Source organism: Schistocerca cancellata, chromosome 8 (genome assembly GCF_023864275.1).
Source record: "Schistocerca cancellata isolate TAMUIC-IGC-003103 chromosome 8, iqSchCanc2.1, whole genome shotgun sequence".
Classification (NCBI taxonomy): Eukaryota; Metazoa; Arthropoda; class Insecta; order Orthoptera; family Acrididae; genus Schistocerca; species Schistocerca cancellata.
The window spans coordinates 555,923,394-555,946,765 of NC_064633.1; the positions used below are offsets into that span (position 1 = coordinate 555,923,394).

A 23,372-nucleotide genomic window follows, 5' to 3' on the forward strand; every position below is an offset into this window, starting at 1 on the left:
TAGAACATCGCCAGCTGAAAGGATTACAGAAGGATCCTCTTCGTCCATCTGCTGTGGAGAGCCTGATGAAGTAGTGCGAATCAACTGGAGGACTGGGCGTCGCTCTGGGAAGGGGCAGCGACCAATTACAACACAGGTGGTTGATGAAATCGCTGTTGCTGTGGCAGACAACGCTGCGCGCAATTCCCGATCGTCAGGCAGTGAGTGTGCTGTCACGACAGTTGAACATCCCGTGGTCCAGTGTACAGACGGTGCTTCAAACCATTCTCAAATGGTATCTGTAGAAGATCCACATCGTACAGCAGCTTGCACCACAGGACGCAAGACAACGTGTTCACTTCGATATCGACTTTCTCGCAAGGACTGAAGTTGACGAGGACTGGCTCTGTACCATCCTATGGACAGACAAAGCTCATTTTTCTCTGGTGGGTGAGGTGAACACACAGAATTGCCGAGTGTATGTATCTTCACCTCCGGTCACTGTGCATGAAATTCTTCTGTATGGTGAACGTGTCACCATATGGTGTAACGTCACGGCTATGTTCGTCATTGGCCCATTCTTTTTTGAACAGGTTGCTGCTCAAGGAGCAAAGGTTGGCGCTCAGAGACCAAAGAGAGTGTGACTGACCAGCATTGCTGCGATATGCTTCCCCAACATGTCACACCCGTCCTGTAGGAGAGAGACCCCCACCGCACATCGCTCGCGAAATTAACCTGTTTCTCCGAAACAAAATTGTAAACGATCGAATTATCAGCCGTTCGTTTCCTAAATGCTTGGCTGGCACGATCACCTCCTCTCACTCCCTGTGATTTCTAGTTGCGGAGCTATCTGAAGGACAGGCTTTACCAGGGGAACATTCACATATGTGCTGATCTGAAGCGCAGCATATCAAGAGTGGTAGCCAAGATACCTACGGATATGCTTCGACCTGCCGTGCAGAGTGCAGTCCTCCACTTTCAGACTCTTCTCAGCACTGATGAGCGCCATTTAGAGCCCTGTTTGTAGCAGTTATGGTACCGGTATGTAATGGTATGATGTACCGTGGCAGCACATCAAATGTGTTTCAATTGAATTGATTCTGCATTATTTCTCTTCCCCATGTACTTAATGTTAATGCTACGAAGTTTGGTTCTAGTACACTAATTAGTTTGTGTTACAATGTGTTAAATAGGGAAAATTTAATTATAACCACCTCTTATATAGATGTGGATATTTGGGAATTTTCTGTGGTGGTGGTGGTTTGCTTGTTGCTGCAGAACTCAGCAGTGTGCATCGCAAAGCTGATGTCGGTAGAGGTGTTGATGTGTTTGCAGCTGTAGATGTGAATGTGCAGGGCTGCTGCTGGTGGTGGTGTGCGTGCTGCTGGTGTACACGACCGTGTACAGCCCGGAGCTGGATTGGCTGCGGCGGAGCCGCGACGCCGCGCTGTACGTGCGGCCCGGGGAGCAGACGGCGCTGCTGCTGCCGCGGAGTGAGCTGTGCCACGTGTCGGGCACGTGGCAGCAGGGTCCGGCGCTGCTGATGGCCGTGCCGTCCGCCATCGGGCGCCGCCAGAGGCGGGACGCCGTGCGGCAGACGTGGGGCCGGCGGGAGCCCTCGGCTACCAGGCTGCTCTTCGTCGTCGGCCACCGGGGGCACGGCGTGCCGGTGAGTTCCTGCCGCGGTCTGCCCAGTAGGGATGTTGCTGTAGACCAGGGGCGGGCAGGAATCCTGCACATGTGCGGTGCACTTGCACGCGTGCAGTTAACAGGTGTTCCGCGTGCACACAGGGGCAAGCTGGCCACCCGCTTATCTCCCATCCCCACCATACCTTCTGTCCGCTCCTTCCTCTGTAATGCGTTTTGTTTCCTAGCTTGCTTTATTGAGTGAATGAATAAGGTTAGTAGGAGTGCCTGAAAGAAATCATGGTTTGAAAGAGTACCTATTACCTACGATACGTTTTATTTAATTATCACAGGTGGAGTTTACAATACGTTTAATATCTAGAACAAAATTTCTACATACAAACACAAACAGTTACGTAAATTTTCATCACTGATGTTTGCTCTTAACTGAGAGTTATTAATTCAGCAAATGGTTTTCCAGCTCTCCCTATATTAAGCGCAGTCTTATAACTTGCACATACCGCTGGGCTATTATTGTTGTCGTCCTGAAAACTTGAAAAGAGTGCTCCATAAAATTTTAAATCAGTTAGATGAGAGACATGACGAGAGAAAGTCGCAGGCCTCTCGTGACAACAGCAACTACGACAAATTCAAATGGCTCTGAGCACTATGGGACTTAACTGCTGTGGTCATCAGTCCCCTAGAACTTAGAACTACTTAAACCTAACTAAGCTAAGGACATCACACACATCCACGCCCAAGGCAGGATTCGAACCTGCGACCATAGCGGTCGCGCGGTTCCAGACTGTAGTGCCTAGAACCGCTCGGCCACTCCGGCCGGCCAACTACGACAGATTCATCTGGTATTGTCAGATCGCTCTTCTTAAGCTCAGTCAATTCCCCATCCGCTCAGAATCCGACAATAAATTGTACTCGTCCTTGTGAAATTTATTATAATGGCCTTCAATACTAAACTTCCGTTGACCAGCGAGAATACTGCCACATATTAAACATTTCGTATTTTCGCGTTTTTGCACAAAGAAAAAATGATTCTCTCATTAGTTTTTAAAATATAGCAAATCTCCACTTCTCCGTTTCTTGAAATACAACGTTCACTACGTAGTGCTCGCTTCGCATCAACGTCCGCAGGTTAGCCTGGCACTACACTGCCGCAACATGCCGGCTGTCGCTACAGCCCCGGTCGACGCCTGCACGCGAGCAGCACACGTGCAGCGCTGTGCGCTCATGAGCCGCGTGCAACGTTTGCCCGCCCCTGCTGTAGACAGAGCGCCGTCCGCTACCGAGAATATCAAAGTATACAGAGCTGACAGAGAGAGCACTTATGAAATGCTCGCAGGATGTGTAACAAGTCTGTATGATGTGATTCTTCAATTTCTCCAGGCGTATTTTATGACGAAATAGATCTCGGGTGAACAGCCTGGTATGAGTGTGCATAGGACACAATATTTCGGCAATCGACCACGTTGCCATCATCAGGTGCGCTGATGTACTGACCGGCGGTGGGCCAGCGCCAGGTATATATAGGACAATCCCCCTCCTGCTCATCCCTCAGGCCTTTCCTATGAGTCGGTGTGGTCCGCGCCCCGCGCTCGGTCCAGGTACAGCGTCCGTTCTCCCGCCGTCTGGGCGCTGCGTCCTAGGTCTTCTCGTTCAGGAGGGTCTGCCGGCACCGCTCTCGTTATTCTTACCTCCTCTCCCGAAGTTGGTACACTCTGGGAAATATCCTTTTTCTTCTTAATCCGGGTGATCGCGGGCTCCCACGTCTTGCTAAGGATGTAACCGCTGTCACGATTTAGTTGTGGCTCCCTTGTGATCACTATGACTTCTTTGATGACACAGTCCCAGTATTTGGAAGTCTGTGTCAGGACTTTGGTTTGGTCATAATCCATGCCGTGGATGCCGTCACAGCCATGCGGATAAGATGCCTGTCATCTCGACTGCTAGTGATACGAGGTCGTTGGGATCCAGCGCGGCATTCCGTATTACCCTCCTGAACCCACCGATTCCATATTCTGCTAACAGTCGTTGGGTCTCGACCAACGCGAGCAGCGATGTCGCGATACGATAAACCGCAATCGTGATAGGCTACACTCCGACCTTTATCAAAGTCGGAAACATCGCGAAGATTGTGTGGTTGAAGACATATGTGACACTCGTCGGTGAAGAGAACTTGATGGCAATCCTAAGCGGTCCATTCGACATGTTGTTGGGCACATCTGTAGCTGTAAGAGCTGTGCTGCAGAGAGATGACTTTGCGAACCGGATCCTTAAAATGATTGATAACTAAGGATTCGATGTTAGCTATGTCTGATTCACAGACGAAACTCACTTCCACCTAAACTGAGTCGTGAATAAACAAAACTGGCGATTATGGGATTCCAAAAATCCTCATTTGTGTGAAAGAAACCAGTGTATTCTTCCAAAGTTTGGGCTTCGGTAGGCAGGAGAAACATTTTTCGCCCTTTTTTCATGCGAGAAACGATCACTAGTGAACGTTATGTTGCGAATTTGGAACAATTTCTCGCCACACAGCCGCCGTTGGCGGGTCGAAAACGCAGCAATTTGTTCACGCAAGATAGGGCCAAACCACATCATACCGAACAGGCACTTCGCTTTCTGTACGAATACTTCGGGAACAGTGATAGTGTTGGATTACCGTCCACTTATTGGCGCAGGAAAGGATTAGCCTCTACCTTTGCTCTTTCTAACTCCTTGTGACTAATTTTTTTGGGACACAACGAAAGAAAGTGTCTACCTTAACCACTCCTACACGCTGGACGAGCATGAATAGCCGATCTCTGTAGCATTTGAATTCGTTTCCGTTGAGATGCTACAGAATGTGATGGTAAATTTCACTGTTCTTTTGCGTCACCTCTGCACGGCGAGTGGTGGGCATTTCGAGAATATTGTGATGCTATTACAAAGACTGCTTGCAGAGGACGAGTTTAATTATGCACGCTGATACTATACGAGTTGCAGAGCGCACAGGACCTTCTGTTAGCAGCTTTTCGAACTATTTCGAAAGTTTTGTACAACTTCGGTATGAAATTCTAAGAACTTTCGCAATAAACATACTGTTCGTTGTACTCGTCTTGCGATCTTAGTTTTCTAGATATTTAATTACGAAATAAGGAACTCCTTCGCTGGACACCCTGTATTTACTGTCATTCAAGTACACAAATTACACATAGTTTTCGCATAAATTTTGAGCACAGCATTTCACACACCAAAATAATCAGTTAAGTTTCTGTTGAGCCAAATTCGTGGCTCAGTTTTGTTCAGCATGATCACACATGTGTTTTACCAGCATTTACTCCGCCGAAGTTGTTTCTGCCTATCTTTCCAAATAAGCCATTATTTATCCATTTGCGGGGTTATTCCTGTATGTGTTATATCGTGAGATTGGGCGTCAAATTCTCCAGGTAGTCCATTATCACTATCGTTAATCTCTGCAGACGAATAATTGGCGATATTTAGTCATCAAAATCGTCATTTTGTAACCAAAGACTGGTTATCCTTCCAGTATGAAACCGTTAAAGGTCCAACATCAAATTCAGCAGCAATGTTTTTAAACAGTTCTCCTTTACACATCTTAAGTATCTAACTTGTTGTCCGTGGGCTCTACGCCTTTTTGCTCGTTGATATCATTTTACACTCGCAACAAATGGGGCAACACACTACTGCACAACTCCACGTTAACTGATAGCTGTCATCGTGATAAGAGTAGGATCTGTGTACTGCAGTTGGCATAATTTAAATTTAATGACCGTTGTCATAGATTGCTACCACTATTACTTGCGAAATATAGACCACTTTAGAGTTACTGTACTTAAAACAAACAAAAACAAAAAAAATACTGGCATTTTCTAAGAGCTGTGCACCAAGTTTGCGTTCACAAATGGCGCGTCAACTTCGTAAGTTCCATACGGATTTTGGCGAAGATGCTTTTCTCTGCAGGAAGCGTGCAACGCCAGAAGACTTGCAAAATGCAGGAAGATCTGCAAAAGATCGAAAATAGAGGAAATCACTGGCAGTTCTCTCTGAAATAAATGTGACGTATTGCGCTTAAACAGTCAAAGAGATCTATTGAGAAACGTGGGTTGGGGTTCTTTGTGATCAGGAGGTCAAGCGATGAGTGAGCGTGTGTGGTACACTCACGACAGGAAGCCAGTGATACAGCGGTATCTGTAATGACATTAAATTTATCGTGCAAAGTGTGCAGTGGTATGAGTGCCTTCAGAGTTGCAGTCGGCGACCGGGCGTAACCACACGTGCCCGCAAAGGAGTGTTAATGCCTCATCAGCGAGTCGTAACGTCGCCACACGTCAGAGGCACGGTCAGTACTAGAGATGGGGGATCCGCTCTTGAACTAATTCATAGAGTTGAATCTTTCAAAGGAGTGAACAATCAGTGATTCAGAAAAAAGAACGGTAGCTCCAAACGTTTCCCACGGCAGAGAGAGAGAGAGAGAGAGAGAGAGAGAGAGAGAGAGAGAGAGAGAGACGGAGCATATCAGCAGCGCCTCTGCTGGTCAGAGCACAGTGCACGCCACACAACACAGCCAGCGCCGGCCTCTGCTCTGCTTCTACCTTGGCTGCCTGCATTGTGCAGTGCCCCATTGGATTTTGTGTTTCACATATGCCGTGCCATCGCTGTGCGTCGCCTGCCGTGTGCAGTGTCTGGCGCAGCTTAACTTGGCATCGCACTCTGTCGGCGATCGTTTCAGTCGCACGTCCTGCCCTCTGGGCAGTTGATGCGAGCAACAGGACAGAGAGCCACCTAGCGGATAACATAGGAACTACTTGCAAAAACCTGCTCGCAAGGGAACCGACGATTTGTCTCGGAGCGGGTGAGTTCACCGCTCCCCCCACCCTCGGAACTCGCCCGCTCAACGCTCACCCCACCGTCTCGACTCTAGCCAGAGCGTTGAGCAAAGCGACTCAGGTGTCACTCTGGTCTCTGCGGTGTCAGCTCATGCAGTAATACAGCTCGCGGCTCGACCTGCTCGACTCAGCGCCTCTGCATCGGAGTTCGTCCCCACTGGATATTGTTCTTCGTAGTAATACCGCTATGTATATTACATTATTATGTTATGTATACATCAGTTGTTTTTATTTTATTTTTATTTGTTTAAACTGATTAGATTAGGTTCCTGATGACTCCTCTTACTATAGGATTTTTATTATGGACACTCGAATTTACACTTTAATTACGAGCGAACCGATAAACGTATCGCAAAATGTGATACACCAATATTTTCCTTATTTTATTCTGCGTAAGGCTATATGCAGCACTTTCGTTTTACAGTCAAATTTATATTTTTTTTTCTTATTCTGGTACGGATTTTGCGATTTTAGGCGTCTTCGGAAGGAAACGTTCACTTTAAAAATATATGGCTTGCGATGTATTTGTATGAGGTTAATGAAATTTGAATACATTATAGCCAAATATATTGTTAATGTAAATCTCAAGTTACAACATTTTCTGATCACCCAAAATACCACGATAGTGCAAAATAAATCAATAATCAAAAACTTTGTCATATCGTGGAAATTTCAATAAACAATACAAAATTCTTACTCATTATCTGTGTTACTTCAAAATAGGATCAAATAAGATCAAAATACGGGTATAGTACTGGAATAAACCAAGTTTAAAGGGCACTGTGCCTTGCATTTCTTTTCTATTGTAAATGAGTGGTGAGTCATGAGAAAGAGCTAATTCATTTCAGGGAGTGAACAGTTCTGATCCAATCTCTGAAAAGAACAGTTTTGCCCATCTCTAGTCAGTACTGCACCGGCAATGGTGGCGGGACCAAGAAGGCGCTGCCTGCCGGACGTTCCGTGAACACCTAGTACGACTCCCATCTCAGCGCTCTCGAAGACAGCCCGTTGCTCCCTCAGGTGGAGACTGCCGACTGTGGTCCATGATGTCAGTCATCATAAAGACTAGGCCCTGGTCAACCACCGTGGATCGACCAAAGACTGCAACAAAAGCTCGCGAATTGGCCAGGAGGCTGAGCGGATACAGCTTGCCTGGTCGGTTCAGAGATGGCAGCTTGCCGATCATCCTCCATGATCCAGTGGGGGAGAAGTCTGGCCACTCACATTCTCATCCTCGATGACCCAGTATGCATACTGACTGTGGTATGCGTCAGGCTGGCTGTGTCTCCGTGTGGAAGTCAGCAAGCAGGTAGCAGGCTGGCCATCATCGATCATCTTGCCATGGCTTCACTCAGACTCAACAGACTGTCATTCTCTCTGGTTCTCCAGTCCGTCGCTCATGGCCTAGTGGCTAGCATTGCTACCTCTGGATCACGGGGACCTGGTTTCGATTCCCGGCCGGGTTGGGGATTTTCTCCGTCTGGGGACTAGGTGTTCGTGATGTCCACATCATTTCATCATCATCCTCATCATTCGTGACAGTGTCTATATTGGGCTGTGAAAAAATAGGGACTTTCTACTGGCACTGATGACTGCGCAGCTGAGCGCCCACAAACCAATCATCGTCATCTCTCTGGTTCTAGCGACACAGTGTCAGCACAACAGAATGTGTTCAAAATGGTTCAAATGGCTCTGAGCACTATGGGACCTAACATCTATGGTCATCAGTCCCCTAGAACTTAGAACTACTTAAACCTAACTAACCTAAGGACATCACACAACACCCAGTCATCACGAGGCAGAGAAAATCCCTGACCCCGCCGGGAACCCGGGCGTGGGAAGCGAGAACGCTACCGCACGACCACGAGCTGCGGACCAGAATGTGTTCTTGAGCTCCGAAAGCCTCTCTGTTTAACGTGCCGAGTCCGCCCCTAGGACCCTGTGGCTCTAACAAGGGAAACTCCCCATCGCACCCCCCACCCCACCCCACCCCCCTCAGATTTAGTGGTAAGATGTCCCAGTAGATAGCCCGTCAGAAACTGAACACAGATCAAGCATGAAAACAGGAAGATTGTGTACTGAACTGTGAAAAAAGAAGCAAAATCGAAACGATGAACGGTCCAGGCTCAAGATGTCCAACATCGAGGGAATATCAATAGCCGTGGCATTGTGGTTACGCAGTCGCGGTGTTGGGCTGCGAAGAGGAATGTCCGGGTTCAAATCTCCCTGATGCCCCATACCTTTTTTCACAAAATTATGAACGATCCGTCCGGTCATTGAGGTATCTGTTCGCTGTGTTCAAATTTGTGCTTTTGTCGTGGTGTAACGTCCATTTGCAACAGCTATATGGAAGGGACATCTAGACGTGCGTACCTCCTTTTTGTTCTACACAAGTACCACATGTTATGACTCTATGTTCCGTTTTAACTTTCGACTTGTGAACTTCTTTGTTTCAACGAGTTCAAGCCCGTTTATTTCTTGTTTTCATTTCTGTGAGAGGTCTATGCGGCGTCCCAACTGCTCCCACTACTGACCACGTTTACTTGCGACGGTAACACATTCTTACCGCATGACCCATATCCCATAACCAATGTATAGTGACCCAACAACCACGACCCCGGAATTCTTACAACACGCTCGATGTTGATATCGTGAGCTTGGGCCGTTCACTGTTTCCATTTTGCTTATTTTTCCACAGTTCAGTACGCTTTCTTCCTGTTTTCAAGTGTGGTCTGTACATCTACATCTACATTTATACTCCGCAAGCCACCCAACGGTGTGTGGCGGAGGGCACTTTACGTGCCACTGTCATTATCTCCCTTTCCTGTTCCAGTCGCGTATGGTTCGCGGGAAGAACGACTGTCTGAAAGCCTCTGTGCGCGCTCTAATCTCTCTAATTTTACATTCGTGATCTCCTCGGGAGGTATAAGTAGGGGGAAGCAATATATTCGATACCTCATCCAGAAACGCACCCTCTCGAAACCTGGCGAGCAAGCTACACCGCGATGCAGAGCGCCTCTCTTGCAGGGTCTGCCACTTGAGTTTGTTAAACATCTCCGTAACGCTATCACGGTTACCAAATAACCCTGTGACGAAACGCGCCGCTCTTCTTTGGATCTTCTCTATCTCCTCCGTCAACCCGATCTGGTACGGATCCCACACTGATGAGTAATACTCAAGTATAGGTCGAACGAGTGTTTTGTAAGCCACCTCCTTTGTTGATGGACTACATTTTCTAAGGACTCTCCCAATGAATCTCAACCTGGTACCCGCCTTACCAACAACTGATTTTATAAGATCATTCCACTTCAAATCGTTCCGCACGCATACTCCCAGATATTTTACAGAAGTAACTGCTACCAGTGTTTGTTCCGCTATCATATAATCATACAATAAAGGATCCTTCTTTCTATGTATTCGCAATACATTACATTTGTCTATGTTAAGGGTCAGTTGCCACTCCCTGCACCAAGTGCCTATCCGCTGCAGATCTTCCTGCATTTCGCTACAATTTTCTAATGCTGCAACTTCTCTGTATACTACAGCATCATCCGCGAAAAGCCGCATGGAACTTCCGACACTATCTACTAGGTCATTTATATATATTGTGAAAAGCAATGGTCCCATAACACTCCCCTGTGGCACGCCAGAGGTTACTTTAACGTCTGTAGATGTCTCTCCATTGAGAACAACATGCTGTGTTCTGTTTGCTAAAAACTCTTCAATCCAGCCACACAGCTGGTCTGATATTCCGTAGCCTCTTACTTTGTTTATCAGGCGACAGTGCGGAACTGTATCGAACGCCTTCCGGAAGTCAAGGAAAATGGCATCTACCTGGGAGCCTGTATCTAATATTTTCTGGGTCTCATGAACAAATAAAGCGAGTTGGGTTTCACACGATCGCTGTTTCCGGAATCCATGTTGATTCCTACATAGTAGATTCTGAGTTTCCAAAAACGACATGATACTCGAGCAAAAGACATGTTCTAAAATTCTACAACAGATCGACGTCAGAGAGATAGGTCTATAGTTTTGCGCATCTGCTCGACGACCCTTCTTGAAGACTGGGACTACCTGTGCTCTTTTCCAATCATTTGGAACCTTCTGTTCCTCTAGAGACTTGCGGTACACGGCTGTTAGAAGGGGGGCAAGTTCTTTCGCGTACTCTGTGTAGAATCGAATTGGTATCCCGTCAGGTCCAGTGGACTTTCCTCTGTTGAGTGATTCCAGTTGCTTTTCTATTCCTTGGACACTTATTTCAATGTCAGCCATTTTTTCGTTGGTGCGAGGATTTAGAGAAGGAACTGCAGTGCGGTCTTCCTCTGTGAAACAGCTTTGGAAAAAGGTGTTTAGTATTTCAGTTTTACGCTTGTCATCCTCTGTTTCAATGCCATCATCATCCCGGAGTGTCTGGACATGATGTTTCGAGCCACTTACTGATTTAACGTAAGACCAGAACTTCCTAGGATTTTCTGTCAAGTCGGTACCTAGTATTTTACTTTCGAATTCACTGAACGCTTCACGCATAGCCCTCCTTACGCTAACTTTGACATCGTTTAGCTTCTGTTTGTCTGAGAGGTTTTGGCTGCGTTTAAACTTGGAGTGAAGCTCTCTTTGCTTTCGCAGTAGTTTCCTAACTTTGTTGTTGTACCACGGTGGGTTTTTCCCGTCCCTCACAGTTTTGCTCGGCACGTACCTGTCTAAAACGCATTTTACGATTGCCTTGAACCTTTTCCATAAACACTCAACATTGTCAGTGTCGGAACAGAAATTTTCGTTTTGATCTGTTAGGTAGTCTGAAATCTGCCTTCTATTACTCTTGCTAAACAGATAAACCTTCCTCCCTTTTTTTATATTCCTATTAACTTCCATATTCAGGGATGCTGCAACGGCCTTATGATCACTGATTCCCTGTTCTGCACTTACAGAGTCGAAAAGTTCGGGTCTGTTTGTTATCAGTAGGCCAAGATGTTATCTCCACGAGTCGGTTCTCTGTTTAATTGCTCGAGGTAATTTTCGGATAGTGCACTCAGTATAATGTCACTCGATGCTCTGTCCCTACCACCCGTCCTAAACATCTGAGTGTCCCAGTCTATATCTGGTAAATTGAAATCTCCACCTAGGACTATAACATGCTGAGAAAATTTATGTGAAATGTATTCCAAATTTTCTCTCAGTTGTTCTGCCACTAATGCTGCTGAGCCGGGGGGTCGGTAAAAGGAGCCAATTATTAACCTAGCTCGGTTGTTGAGTGTAACCTCCACCCATAATAATTCACAGGAACTATCCACTTCCACTTCACTACAGGATAAACTACTACTAACAGCGACGAACACTCCACCACCGGTTGCATGCAATCTATCCTTTCTAAACACCGTCTGTGCCTTTGTAAAAATTTCGGCAGAATTTATCTCTGGCTTCAGCCAGCTTTCTGTACCTATAACGATTTCAGCTTCGGTGCTTTCTATCAGCGCTTGAAGTTCCGGTACTTTACCAACGCAGCTTCGACAGTTTACAATTACAATACCGATTGCTGCTTGGTCCCCGCATGTCCTGACTTTGCCCCGCACCCGTTGAGGCTGTTGCCCTTTCTGCACTTGCCCGAGGCCATCTAACCTAAAAAACCGCCCAGCCCACGCCACACAACCCCTGCTACCCGTGTAGCCGCTTGTTGCGTGTAGTGTGTACTCAGGTTTTGTAGGTCTATCCAGTGGACCATTTTACCACTAAATCTGGGGAGGGGGTGGGGGCATAAGGAGTTCACAGAAGCTCTTGTGCGAACCTTGCAGAACTAGCAGAAGAGATTCTGTGAAGTTTGGAAGGTAGGAGACGAGGTACTGGCAGAATTGAAGCTGTGAGGACGGGTCGTGAGTCGTGCTTGGGTAGCTCAGATAGTAGAGCACTTGCCCGCGAAAAGCAAAGGTCCCGAGTTCGATTTTAGGTCAGGCACACAGTTTTAATCTACCAGGAAGTTTGATATAAGTAGTTGGTGTTTCATGAGCCAGCGTATCGAAGTTTTATATCGCATTCGGGAAAGGCGGAAAAACATCATTCGCTAATGATAAAATCTTCTCGGCTTGTCAGTCAAGTGTTGGCGTCGTCTTGACACAACGTTGCAATGAGCTTCGTACCCATTATCTTCGCCTGCCGATTATGAATACGAAAGTCACGTTCACGTTGCAACAAGATGACGCCACCACTGTGGGGGGGGGGGGGGGGGGTGCTTACCCGAGATTATCATCAGTGGAATACATCGAGGAAGCCCACAGCCACATAGCCTGTATCATGATAAATTAATCGTCGGTAAAGCATTTGCCAGTCTGAGACTCATTGGAAGAATCCTAAGGAAATGCATTCCGAAAACAAAGGAAGTAGGTTACAGTACACTTGTTCGCCCACTGCTTGAAAACTGCTCAGCAGTGTGGGATCCGTACCAGATAGTCTTGATAGAAGATATAGAGAAGATCCAACGGAGAGCAGTGCGCTTCGTTACAGGATCATTTAATAATCGCGAAAGCGTTACGGAGATGATAGAAGAACTCCAGTGGAAGAATCTGCAAGAGACGCTCAGTAGCTCGGTACGGGCTTTTGTTGAAGTTTCCAGAACAAACCTTCACCAAGTAGTCACGCAGTATATTGCTCCCTCCAACGTATATCTCGCGAAGAGACCATGAGGATAAAATCAGAGGCATTAGAACCGAAACAGATGCATACTGACAACCTTTCTTTCCATGAACAATACGAGACTGGAATAAAAAGGAGAACCAATAGAGGTACTCAAGGTACCCTCCGCAACACGCCGTCAGGTGGTTTGCGGAGTTTGGATGTAGACGTAGATGTAGATGCGGTAAGTCACAACGTTGACGGAAGTGACAAATAGTCATTAATGAGGATTGTGACGAAAAATAAGGGGGCGACAGATGCGAAAGTCTCTGCAAAACCGAATGTCGCTCTAGCGAAACACCTAGCACCAAATAACAGCAAGGGAGCTCCATAAGAAAGGAATTGAGGGATTAGGTGCAGTTACAAAACCGAACATATCATGCAAATGTCCTGACTGGAAAACGTGATGCTGAAGCCATATAACGTGGACTATGGAGCAATATAAGATAACCATTTTGTCGTTCAAGCTGTTTCTAACTTCTGGCCGAATTGACGTCCCAAGAGAGAAACAAAGCTTGTATTGTGCATGCAGTGGGGGTGTTGTATTTTGTGCAAGAGAACTGTACTAATTTTCCACGGGTCTTGTTCTTCACGATTTGCCCTAGAAAAATCGTACTGTCCCACGTACTTAGAATTTGGAGTACTTTTTAAGTTGCTGCGCCATCTTATTCCCACAGTGTGATGCGCCAGATGTCTGTACCGCAGCAGAACTGCCCCTACAGTAAACCTGGAACATGTACTCTCTTCCGACAATAAGCCACTCTTTTTGCAGAATGGTCTTAGTGGGTGACAGCATGTGTAACTTCCTTTCTGATGTCCCTATGTATGTGTCCTCGAGTCTGTGATATTCCAACAGAGGGAACAATAAAAACAGCTGTTAGGGAATAATACTGTCTATACAGTACACATGCCAATATACATGGTGTCCAGTAAGTAACTATGCAGTTCAAAACTTGCCGTATTAAACTCATGAAAGTTATGAGAGATGCTGGAGGTGATCTCCTTCAACTTGAAGGCACAATTGCACACGTTTCTGCATGTTCTTGAAGACTTTGTGCAGAACACCGGGAATGATGTTCCGAATGTGACGTGTCAGTGCAGCTTGGAGTTGTATGCTGTGCGGATTGCCTTCATAGGCCTTTTCATTCAACGTATCCCATAGAAAGTGATCCGGTGGAGCTAAGTCGGGTGAACGTGGAGGCCAGAGTCCTCGAGAGATGATGCGGTCACCGAAGATGTCCTTTAAAATGTTCATCGCCTTGTCGGCAATATGTGCAGTCGCCCCATCCTGTTCTAACTAGGCATTCTCAATTTCTTCCTCATTCAGTTCACCTAGGAAGGGCTCCAGAATGCAGATGCAGTATCGTTCTGCATTTATGGTGTCCTGAAAGAATAACGGCCCAATGAGGCGTTTACGAGTCACGACACACCATACACCAACCTTCCAATCATGCAGTGGGGACACCTTAAATTCATGTGGATTCTCCGTAGTCCATACCCTAGTATTCTGGTTATTAACGCAACCGGAGAGGTGAAACCATGCCTCATTCGTGAAAAACGATGTCAAGAATCGCCCGAACATTGTCGTGCAAGAAGGACAGAAACCAGTTGCAAAAATTCACGCAAGACCGATATTTTGTACGGATACATGGACAGTGACGTCCGGAGAATCTTGTAAGCGGAACCCACGGACACGTGGGCCTGCCTAGTTGGTGGTCTAACGATCTCTTTGGACTTTGCAGCATCATGTCTTGCACCTCCGCCACTTTCTCTTCGGATGTGGATGTCGATGGCCTTCCTGATTTTGGGGCATTATGGAACTTGGTGATGAGATTTAGTACAGCATTGCCGTTAGGCATCTTCAGACCTGGGAACTTTGCTGGAAATGCAGCTTCTACTGCTGAGGTAAACTTGCCTCCATTGCGGAACGCATGCTTCGCAAGGAACACTCTTTGCCCAATTGTCAGCATGGTGACCTGGATCACAATGTCACACAAGACGTTGGTCTTAAATCAAACCAGACCTCCGAACAAATACAAAATACCTTCTCAAACATGGTTCAAATATGTTAAACAGTGGAAAATATTGTGTTAATAGTTGAGTTATTTCAGTCATTACTTAGCACACCACAATATGGCACTGTATAGTTACTTTTTGAACATCCGGTATAACACTCCTGTTTGCTACTGTTATACCATAACCTCAAAACTGGAGGCAATTTGCAAAACAGAATTATTTTGTTGGATTAATAATGGTATAAAGCAACAGGGCAGTGTTACCCTCTGAGAGGAATTTTGCTAGGTTGATCGTGTTGTTCCTAACGGAGGTGGCTTATCGGAAATGAAAGTCAGAATTACGTAAATATTTGAATAGTAACAAACAAAATTTTGCCTAGCTATACTGTTTATAGAATAAGGGAAACGGTCGCCAGCCTAATTAGGCAAGAGAAAGATTAACGTTCTCGTTTAAGAAAGTAGGTATAAGTAACTATAACGGACAAACACAACCTAGACTTAGCCACACGCGAGTGCAATGAACTCTGACACACACATATGTTTTAAGATTGAAGCTAACAGTTAGAGCAGCACAAACTATTTGCAAAATTATAACATATACCGAAACACACTATTACTTTCAGGGCTTACACAAAGTGAATGGTCTTTATAACATTACTATTAATATGCACTTCTAATACACAAGAGAGACAAACACTTAGCAATCATGAACATATAGTTTTCTACTATTGCAGTTCCCCACTTTTACTACAGCGAAACACAATGTTGGCAAAATTGCAAGAAACTGACTCACCTTTTAGAATTTACTACAGACAACAATGTGATCATTTACTTTATAAGCCTCAGTCTTAAGAACTTTTAATTTTGAAGTTGGCAACAGCACTTCAATAAGCAGTTTTAATAGGAATATTTTCAGCAAACAACATTTACTTTAACTCACTCTCTTGCCACATTAACTTTAACTTTCTTTTTACTATGTTGAAGAGGCATTAATGAGCAAAATACTGGGCTTTAATGTTCTTTTAGTAAGGACACTCGGATATCACTTTAGCTCAAACGGAGAGGAACCTGAGAGGTGTTATGATGAGGAGAAAAATCAGGGTAGGTACATAAATTCAGATATAAATTACCCTATATTTGAGCACACTAACACATCCATTAAGCTGATCCTTCACTGTGTATCATTGTAGTATTCCGATGTAATGATTGCGCAATGTGGTGGCCACTGCATGTTGTTAGGTGGAATTGCAGGTAGAATTGCTGGACTGTGTCATTTCTTGGTGGCGATGATTGATACAAATTCCAGAATATTTCCAGCTATTTATCCATTCTTCCGAGGCATTGGAAAGCAGCAGGAAAAGTCTCTCTCGGAACCAGCACAATATGCATCTGTTACATGGCAGTGCACGGACTCGTAGCTTGTCTCCGACTCGTAGCTCGTCTCCGACTGACTATCAGTTCCACCTTTTCTACATAGGCCAACCACAATTTGCGCGCGCTACACTGTTCCGTTCCCGAGGGGAACCACTACACCTTTTACATACAAACTAACTAAGAACCCTAAGTTAGGATCAGCAATTTACATAACAGCAACCAAATGCATTAAATAAAGCAAAACATTTACACATATTGACATCTCTACAAAAAATTATTCACACAAAATTACAATTATATACAGTAAGTTTTGTTCCCTCCAAATGGGACAAAGCATTTACAGTACAGATACACTACTTTGCATTGAACCAAACCATGACATCAAAGTTTGTACAAAGAAAGGAGTATACAATTCTGTGTTATCTATTCAATCAAACACATCTACAGAAGCTCAATGATGTAACATTAAATGAAACAAAAGCAAAATAAATCCGTACAGCATAAGAGCTATGGTGTTACACCGGTAGTATAGTGTATATATCTGCGAAACTGCAGCACTGTATCGTCACTACAAAGAAATAAAAGCACTCATTCTGGTATACGCACTCAAAGTTACGAGTAAAATTTTATGTTTGTTTTTCATGGCAATAAAATCTGCATGAAAAACAGTAAAATGTCGTCTTGTTGCAGCCAGAGATCGCTGAGGAGGCGGAGTTGCATGGCGACATTCTTGTCGAGGATTTCTTGGACACCTACCACAACTTGACGCTCAAGACGCTCTTCATCCTCAAGTGGGCAGTATCGCACTGTCCGAAGGCTACGTACTTGCTCAAGGTAAACAGCGTCGCCACAAACTGTGCGCAAATACAGCAAGAATGCGACTAAGACGACTCCATATCTTGTGTGGCACTGTCGGTAATTCTCTCCAAAGTATCTTTCGCCATGGGATCAGACAACCAGTGTTCGTTCCTGGTCATGTAACGTTAATACTGTGGTGTCTCAGGTTTCCTTGGCTCGTTTGAGTAATGCGATATTGCACTGCCTGTATTATTCTGAATTACGATTCAAAGGAACAGGCAACGCGGTGACTACAACCGTTACGAAATACACTCCTGGAAATTGAAATAAGAACACCGTGAATTCATTGTCCCAGGAAGGGGAAACTTTATTGACACATTCCTGGGGTCAGATACATCACATGATCACACTGACAGAACCACAGGCACATACACACAGGCAACAGAGCATGCACAATGTCGGCACTAGTACAGTGTATATCCACCTTTCGCAGCAATGCAGGCTGCTATTCTCCCATGGAGACGATCGTAGAGATGCTGGATGTAGTCCTGTGGAACGGCTTGCCATGCCATTTCCACCTGGCGCCTCAGTTGGACCAGCGTTCGTGCTGGACGTGCAGACCGCGTGAGACGACGCTTCATGCAGCCCCAAACATGCTCAATGGGGGACAGATCCGGAGATCTTGCTGGCCAGGGTAGTTGACTTACACCTTCTAGAGCACGTTGGGTGCCACGGGATACATGCGGACGTGCATTGTCCTGTTGGAACAGCAAGTTCCCTTGCCGGTCTAGGAATGGTAGAACGATGGGTTCGATGACGGTTTGGATGTACCGTGCACTATTCAGTGTCCCCTCGACGACCACCAGTGGTGTACGGCCAGTGTAGGAGATCGCTCCCCACACCATGATGCCGGGTGTTGGCCCTGTGTGCCTCGGTCGTATGCAGTCCTGATTGTGGCGCTCACCTGCACGGCGCCAAACACGCATACGACCATCATTGGCACCAAGGCAGAAGCGACTCTCATCGCTGAAGACGACACGTCTCCATTCGTCCCTCCATTCACGCCTGTCGCGACACCACTGGAGGCGGGCTGCACGATGTTGGGGCGTGAGCGGAAGACGGCCTAACGGTGTGCGGGACCGTAGCCCAGCTTCATGGAGACGGTTGCGAATGGTCCTCGCCGATACCCCAGGAGCAACAGTGTCCCTAATTTGCTGGGAAGTGGCGGTGCGGTCCCCTACGGCACTGTGTAGGATCCTGCGGTCTTGGCGTGCATCCGTGCGTCGCTGCAGTCCGGTCCCAGGTCGACGGGCACGTGCACCTTCCGCCGACCACTGGCGACAACATCGATGTACTGTGGAGACCTCACGCCCCACGTGTTGAGCAATTCGGCGGTACGTCCACCCGGCCTCCCGCATGCCCACTATACGCCCTCGCTCAAAGTCCGTCAACTGCACATACGGTTCACGTCCACGCTGTCGCGGCATGCTACCAGTGTTAAAGACTGCGATGGAGCTCCGTATGCCAAGGCAAACCGGCTGACACTGACGGCGGCGGTGCACAAATGCTGCGCAGCTAGCGCCATTCGACGGCCAACACCGCGGTTCCTGGTGTGTCCGCTGTGCCGTGCGTGTGATCATTGCTTGTACAGCCCTCTCGCAGTGTCCGGAGCAAGTATGGTGGGTCTGACACACCGGTGTCAATGTGTTCTTTTTTCCATTTCCAGGAGTGTACATTAAATGTATTTGCAGCTGCGAATAAGGACAACCATCAGCTGTAGAATGGAATGACGACAATGCCGACATCGGGCAAGCGACTTCCAAGTAAAATGTCTCTTCTGTATGGGAATATACATAATGGATGCAAGAGTACAGGTTGTAGATGCATAGGTGACAACATAGGGAAATTTGGGCCCGGCCGTGAGCCGTGCACGGGAAGCCAAATGATAAGTCGACCGTTCGCAGTAAGCGGAAAATCTGGATTTTAGTTCCGGAACGGCACAAATTTTCATTGTCGTCATTCCATTCTACAGCTGATGGGTGTCCATACTCGCAATTGAGAACAAATTTTGTGTATTGTTTGAGAAATGTTGCGCTTAGTGTTCAGCTGATGTGTTGATTTCATTTTCCTCCACGATTTATAGACGACCAGCTCATTTGTCACCTTCAGAAGCTGCGAGTTATGTCATTGTGAGTACTGTCTGTCCGGACTACAACCACGCTGTGATGTCTTTAGACGTGTTCGACTCCCAGCGTTCGCTACTTCATTTGATGCCCATTTGTTTCATTTACGCTATATGATGAAAGTGTCTATACATGGTGTTACAAAAAGGTACGGCCAAACTTTCAGGAAACATTCCTCACACACAAAGAAGGAAAATATGTTATGTGGACAAGTGTCCGGAAACGCTTACTTTCCATGTTGGAGCTCATTTTATTACTTCTCTTCAAATCACATTAATCATGGAATGGAAACACACAGCAAAAGAACGTACCAGCGTGACTTCAAACACTTTGTTTCAGGAAATGTTCAAAATGTCCTCCGTTAGCGAGGATACATGCATCCACCCTCCGTCTCATGGGATCGCTGATGCGCTGATGCAGCCCTGGAGAATGGCGTATTGTATCACAGCCGTCCACAATATGAGCACGAAGAGTCTCTCCATTTGGTACCGGGGTTGCGTAGACAAGAGCTTTCAAATGCCCCCATAAATGAAAGTCAAGAGGGTTGAGGTCAGGAGAGCGTGGAGGCCATGGAATTGGTCCGCCTCTACCAATCCATCAGTCACCGAATCTGTTGTTGCGAAGCGTACGAACACTTGGACTGAAATGTGCAGGAGCTCCATCGTGCATGAACCACATGTTGTGTCGAACTTGTAAAGGCACATGTTCTAGCAGCACAGGTAGAGTATCCCGTATGAAATCATGATAACGTGCTCCATTGAGCGTAGGTGGAAGAAACTAAAATGAGCTCTAACATGGAAATTAAGCGTTTCCGGACACATGTCCACATAACATCTTTTCTTTCTTTGTGTGTGAGGAATGTTTCCTGAAAGTTTGGCCGTACCTTTTTGTAACACCCTGTATATGTAATAAGGAACGGAGCACTAGATGATACGAGAGGGAGACCAGTTAGTACAAAAGGAGGCGTGACGTATTGTGTTGTCTGTAGCGATGCAGTAACAGCAGAGCAGGGCTCAGTGATTTCGAGCGTGGACTAGTCAATGGACATCACCTGAATAACAGATTCTTCGGGGATACTTCAATGCTGCCAGGGCTGTCCAAGTCGATAGTTCGGGTTGTGAACGCGAAGAGGAAAGCGAGAGCAACAACCGCAGCTAAATCAAGGCCAATCAGACTTCACGTGCTGACGAACAAGGACGGTCAAACACTATGGAGAGTCGATGCATAAACCAACACAAGGAATCACTCGTGAGTTCTAATGTGCCACTAGTACCCCAGCTAGCACAATGATCGTGCGTAGGCAGCTAGAAGGAATGGGGTACAATGACAGAGTAGCTCTGGATATGCCACAGATCTCTGTAGTCAGTAGTAAGCGACGTTCGAGATGGCGTAAAGAGCGAGGCCACTGGACTTCGGATGTCTGGAAAGAGTGATTTGGAAAGATGAATCTCGCTATACCTTGTGGACGGGTTTGGGTTTGCGAACGCCTGGAGAACGCTAGCGGTCATCATGTGTAGCGCAACCAATGGATTACGGAAGGTGCTATTAAGATACGGGGGTGTTTGCGTGTGGTTAAGGTGTATTCTCCTCATTTTTGTTAAAAATGCTAAATAAGGAATGATATGAACCTATTTTACAGCATTGTGCACTGCACACAGTAGAGGCACAGGTCGTAGACGATGACTGAATCAGCTTGAAAGTGCACTCCGTCATAAACCAGTATCTGTGAGGCATGCTCTGTAGACAATAACATTCCTGATTTGGACTGGTCTGCCCTTTTTCCCGACCTGAACCCAACGGAACACGTTTGTATCAATTACACTACTGGCCATTAAAATTGCTACACCACGAAGATGACGTGCTACAGACTTGAAATTTAACCGACAGGAAGAAGATGCTATGATACGCAAATGATTAGCTTTTCAGAGCGTTATTACAAGGTTGACGCCGGTGGCGACACCTAAAACGTACTGACATGAGGAAAGTTTCCAACCGATTTCTCATACACAACAGCAGTTGACCGGCGTTGACTGGTGAAACGTTGTTGTGATGCCTCGTGTAAGGAGGAAAAATACGTACCATCACGTTTCGCGCTTTGATAAAGGTGGATTGTAGCCTATCGCGATTGCGGTTTATCGTATCGCGACATTGCTGTTCGCGTTGGTCGAGATCCAATAACTGTTAGCAGAATATGGAATCGGTGGGTTCAGGAGGGTAATACGGAACGCCGTGCTGGATCCCAACGGCCTCGTATCACTACCAGTCGAGATGACAGGCATCTTATCCGCACGGCTGTAACGTATCGTGCAGCCACGTCTCGATCCCTGAGTCAACAGATGGGGACGTTTGTAAGACAACAACAATCTGCACGAACAGTTCGACGACGTTTGCAGCAGCATGGACTATCAGCTCGGAGACCATGCCTACGGTTACCCTTGACGCTGCATCACAGACAGGAGCGCCTGCGATGGTGTACTCAACTCCGAACCTGGGTGCAAAACGTCATTTTTTTCGCATGGTGACATCGCGGTGAACGCACATTGGAAGCGTGTATTAGTCGTCGCCATATTGGCGTATCACCCGGCGTGATGGTATGGGGTGCCATTGGTTACACGTCTCGGTCACCTCTTGTTCGCATTGACGGCACTTTGAACATTTCAGATGTGTTACGACCCGTAGCTCTACCCTTCATTCGATCCCTGCGAAACCCTACATTTCAGCAGGATCATGCACGACCGCATGTTGCAGGTCCTGTACGGCCCTTCCTGGATACAGAAAATGTTAGACTGCTGCCCTGGCCAGCACATTCTCCAGATCTCTCACCAATTGAAAAAGTCTGGTCAATGGTGGCCGAGAAACTGGCTTGTCACAATACGCCAGTCACTACTCTTGATGAACTGTGGTATCGTGTTGAAGCCGCATGGGCAGCTGTACCTGTACACGCCATCCAAGCTCTGTTTGTGTCAATGCCCAGGCGTATCAAGGCCATTATTACGGCCAGAGGTGGTTGTTCTGGGTACTGATTTCTCAGGATCTATACACCCAAATTATGTGAAAATGTAATCACATGCCAGTTCTAGTATAATATATTTGTCCAATGAATACCCGTTTATCATCTACATTTCTTCTTGGTTTCGCAATTTTAATGGCCAGTTGTGTATATGTAATTTCCACCTCAGTTTCGCCTAGGGACAATTAGAAATAATAAACTCCTTGGCCTCCCGATTTTCTAATTTAGAGCTGAACTAGACCTCTTCCCCCACGACGGCCGTTGTAGCCGAGCGGTTCTAGGTGCTTCAGTCTGGAACTGCGCAACCGCTACGCCGCAGGTTCGAATCCTGCCTCGGGCATGGATGTGTGAGATGTTCTTAGGTTAGTTAGGTTTAAGTAGTTCTAAGTTCTAGGGGACTGATGACCCCAGATGTTAAGTCCCATAGTGCTCAGAGCCATTTGAACCATTTGAATCTCCCCCCATCTTGATTCACCCACAGCGCCATCAGCTTATGCATTCATTACACATATTGAACACCTCACCTCCTTCCCCTCCCTTTATCCATTTCCTCCTCTCTATTTCTGGCCATATCATCCTCCCTCTGACCACATCCTTCTCTCTCTCTCTCTCTCTCTCTCTCTCTCTCTCTCTCTCTCTCTCTCCCTCCCTCCCCCAACCACCCAACTGCACCTCAGTTCTCCGTTCCTCATGGTATCACGCACTGAAGGAGGTTAGTCCTTAGATATGATTACTCCGCTTATTATTCAGAAAAGTATTGATGCAATTGTAGGCCCTGTGAAACCCTGCTCTCGCTTACATAATGAGACTTTGTTTCTGG

General features: G+C 46.4%; 1 protein-coding gene across 1 annotated transcript in view; it reads left to right on the forward strand.

Annotated features, from left to right (window-relative positions):
* Positions 1 to 23,372, forward strand: part of LOC126095685 (beta-1,3-galactosyltransferase 1-like) — a 316,203-nt gene that overhangs the window by 266,099 nt on the left and 26,732 nt on the right. Inside the window, exons 3-4 of the mRNA XM_049910441.1 lie at positions 1,335 to 1,648; positions 17,252 to 17,395. Coding sequence (XP_049766398.1) covers positions 1,335 to 1,648; positions 17,252 to 17,395 — 458 coding nt within the window. The remainder of the gene's footprint in view (positions 1 to 1,334; positions 1,649 to 17,251; positions 17,396 to 23,372) is intronic.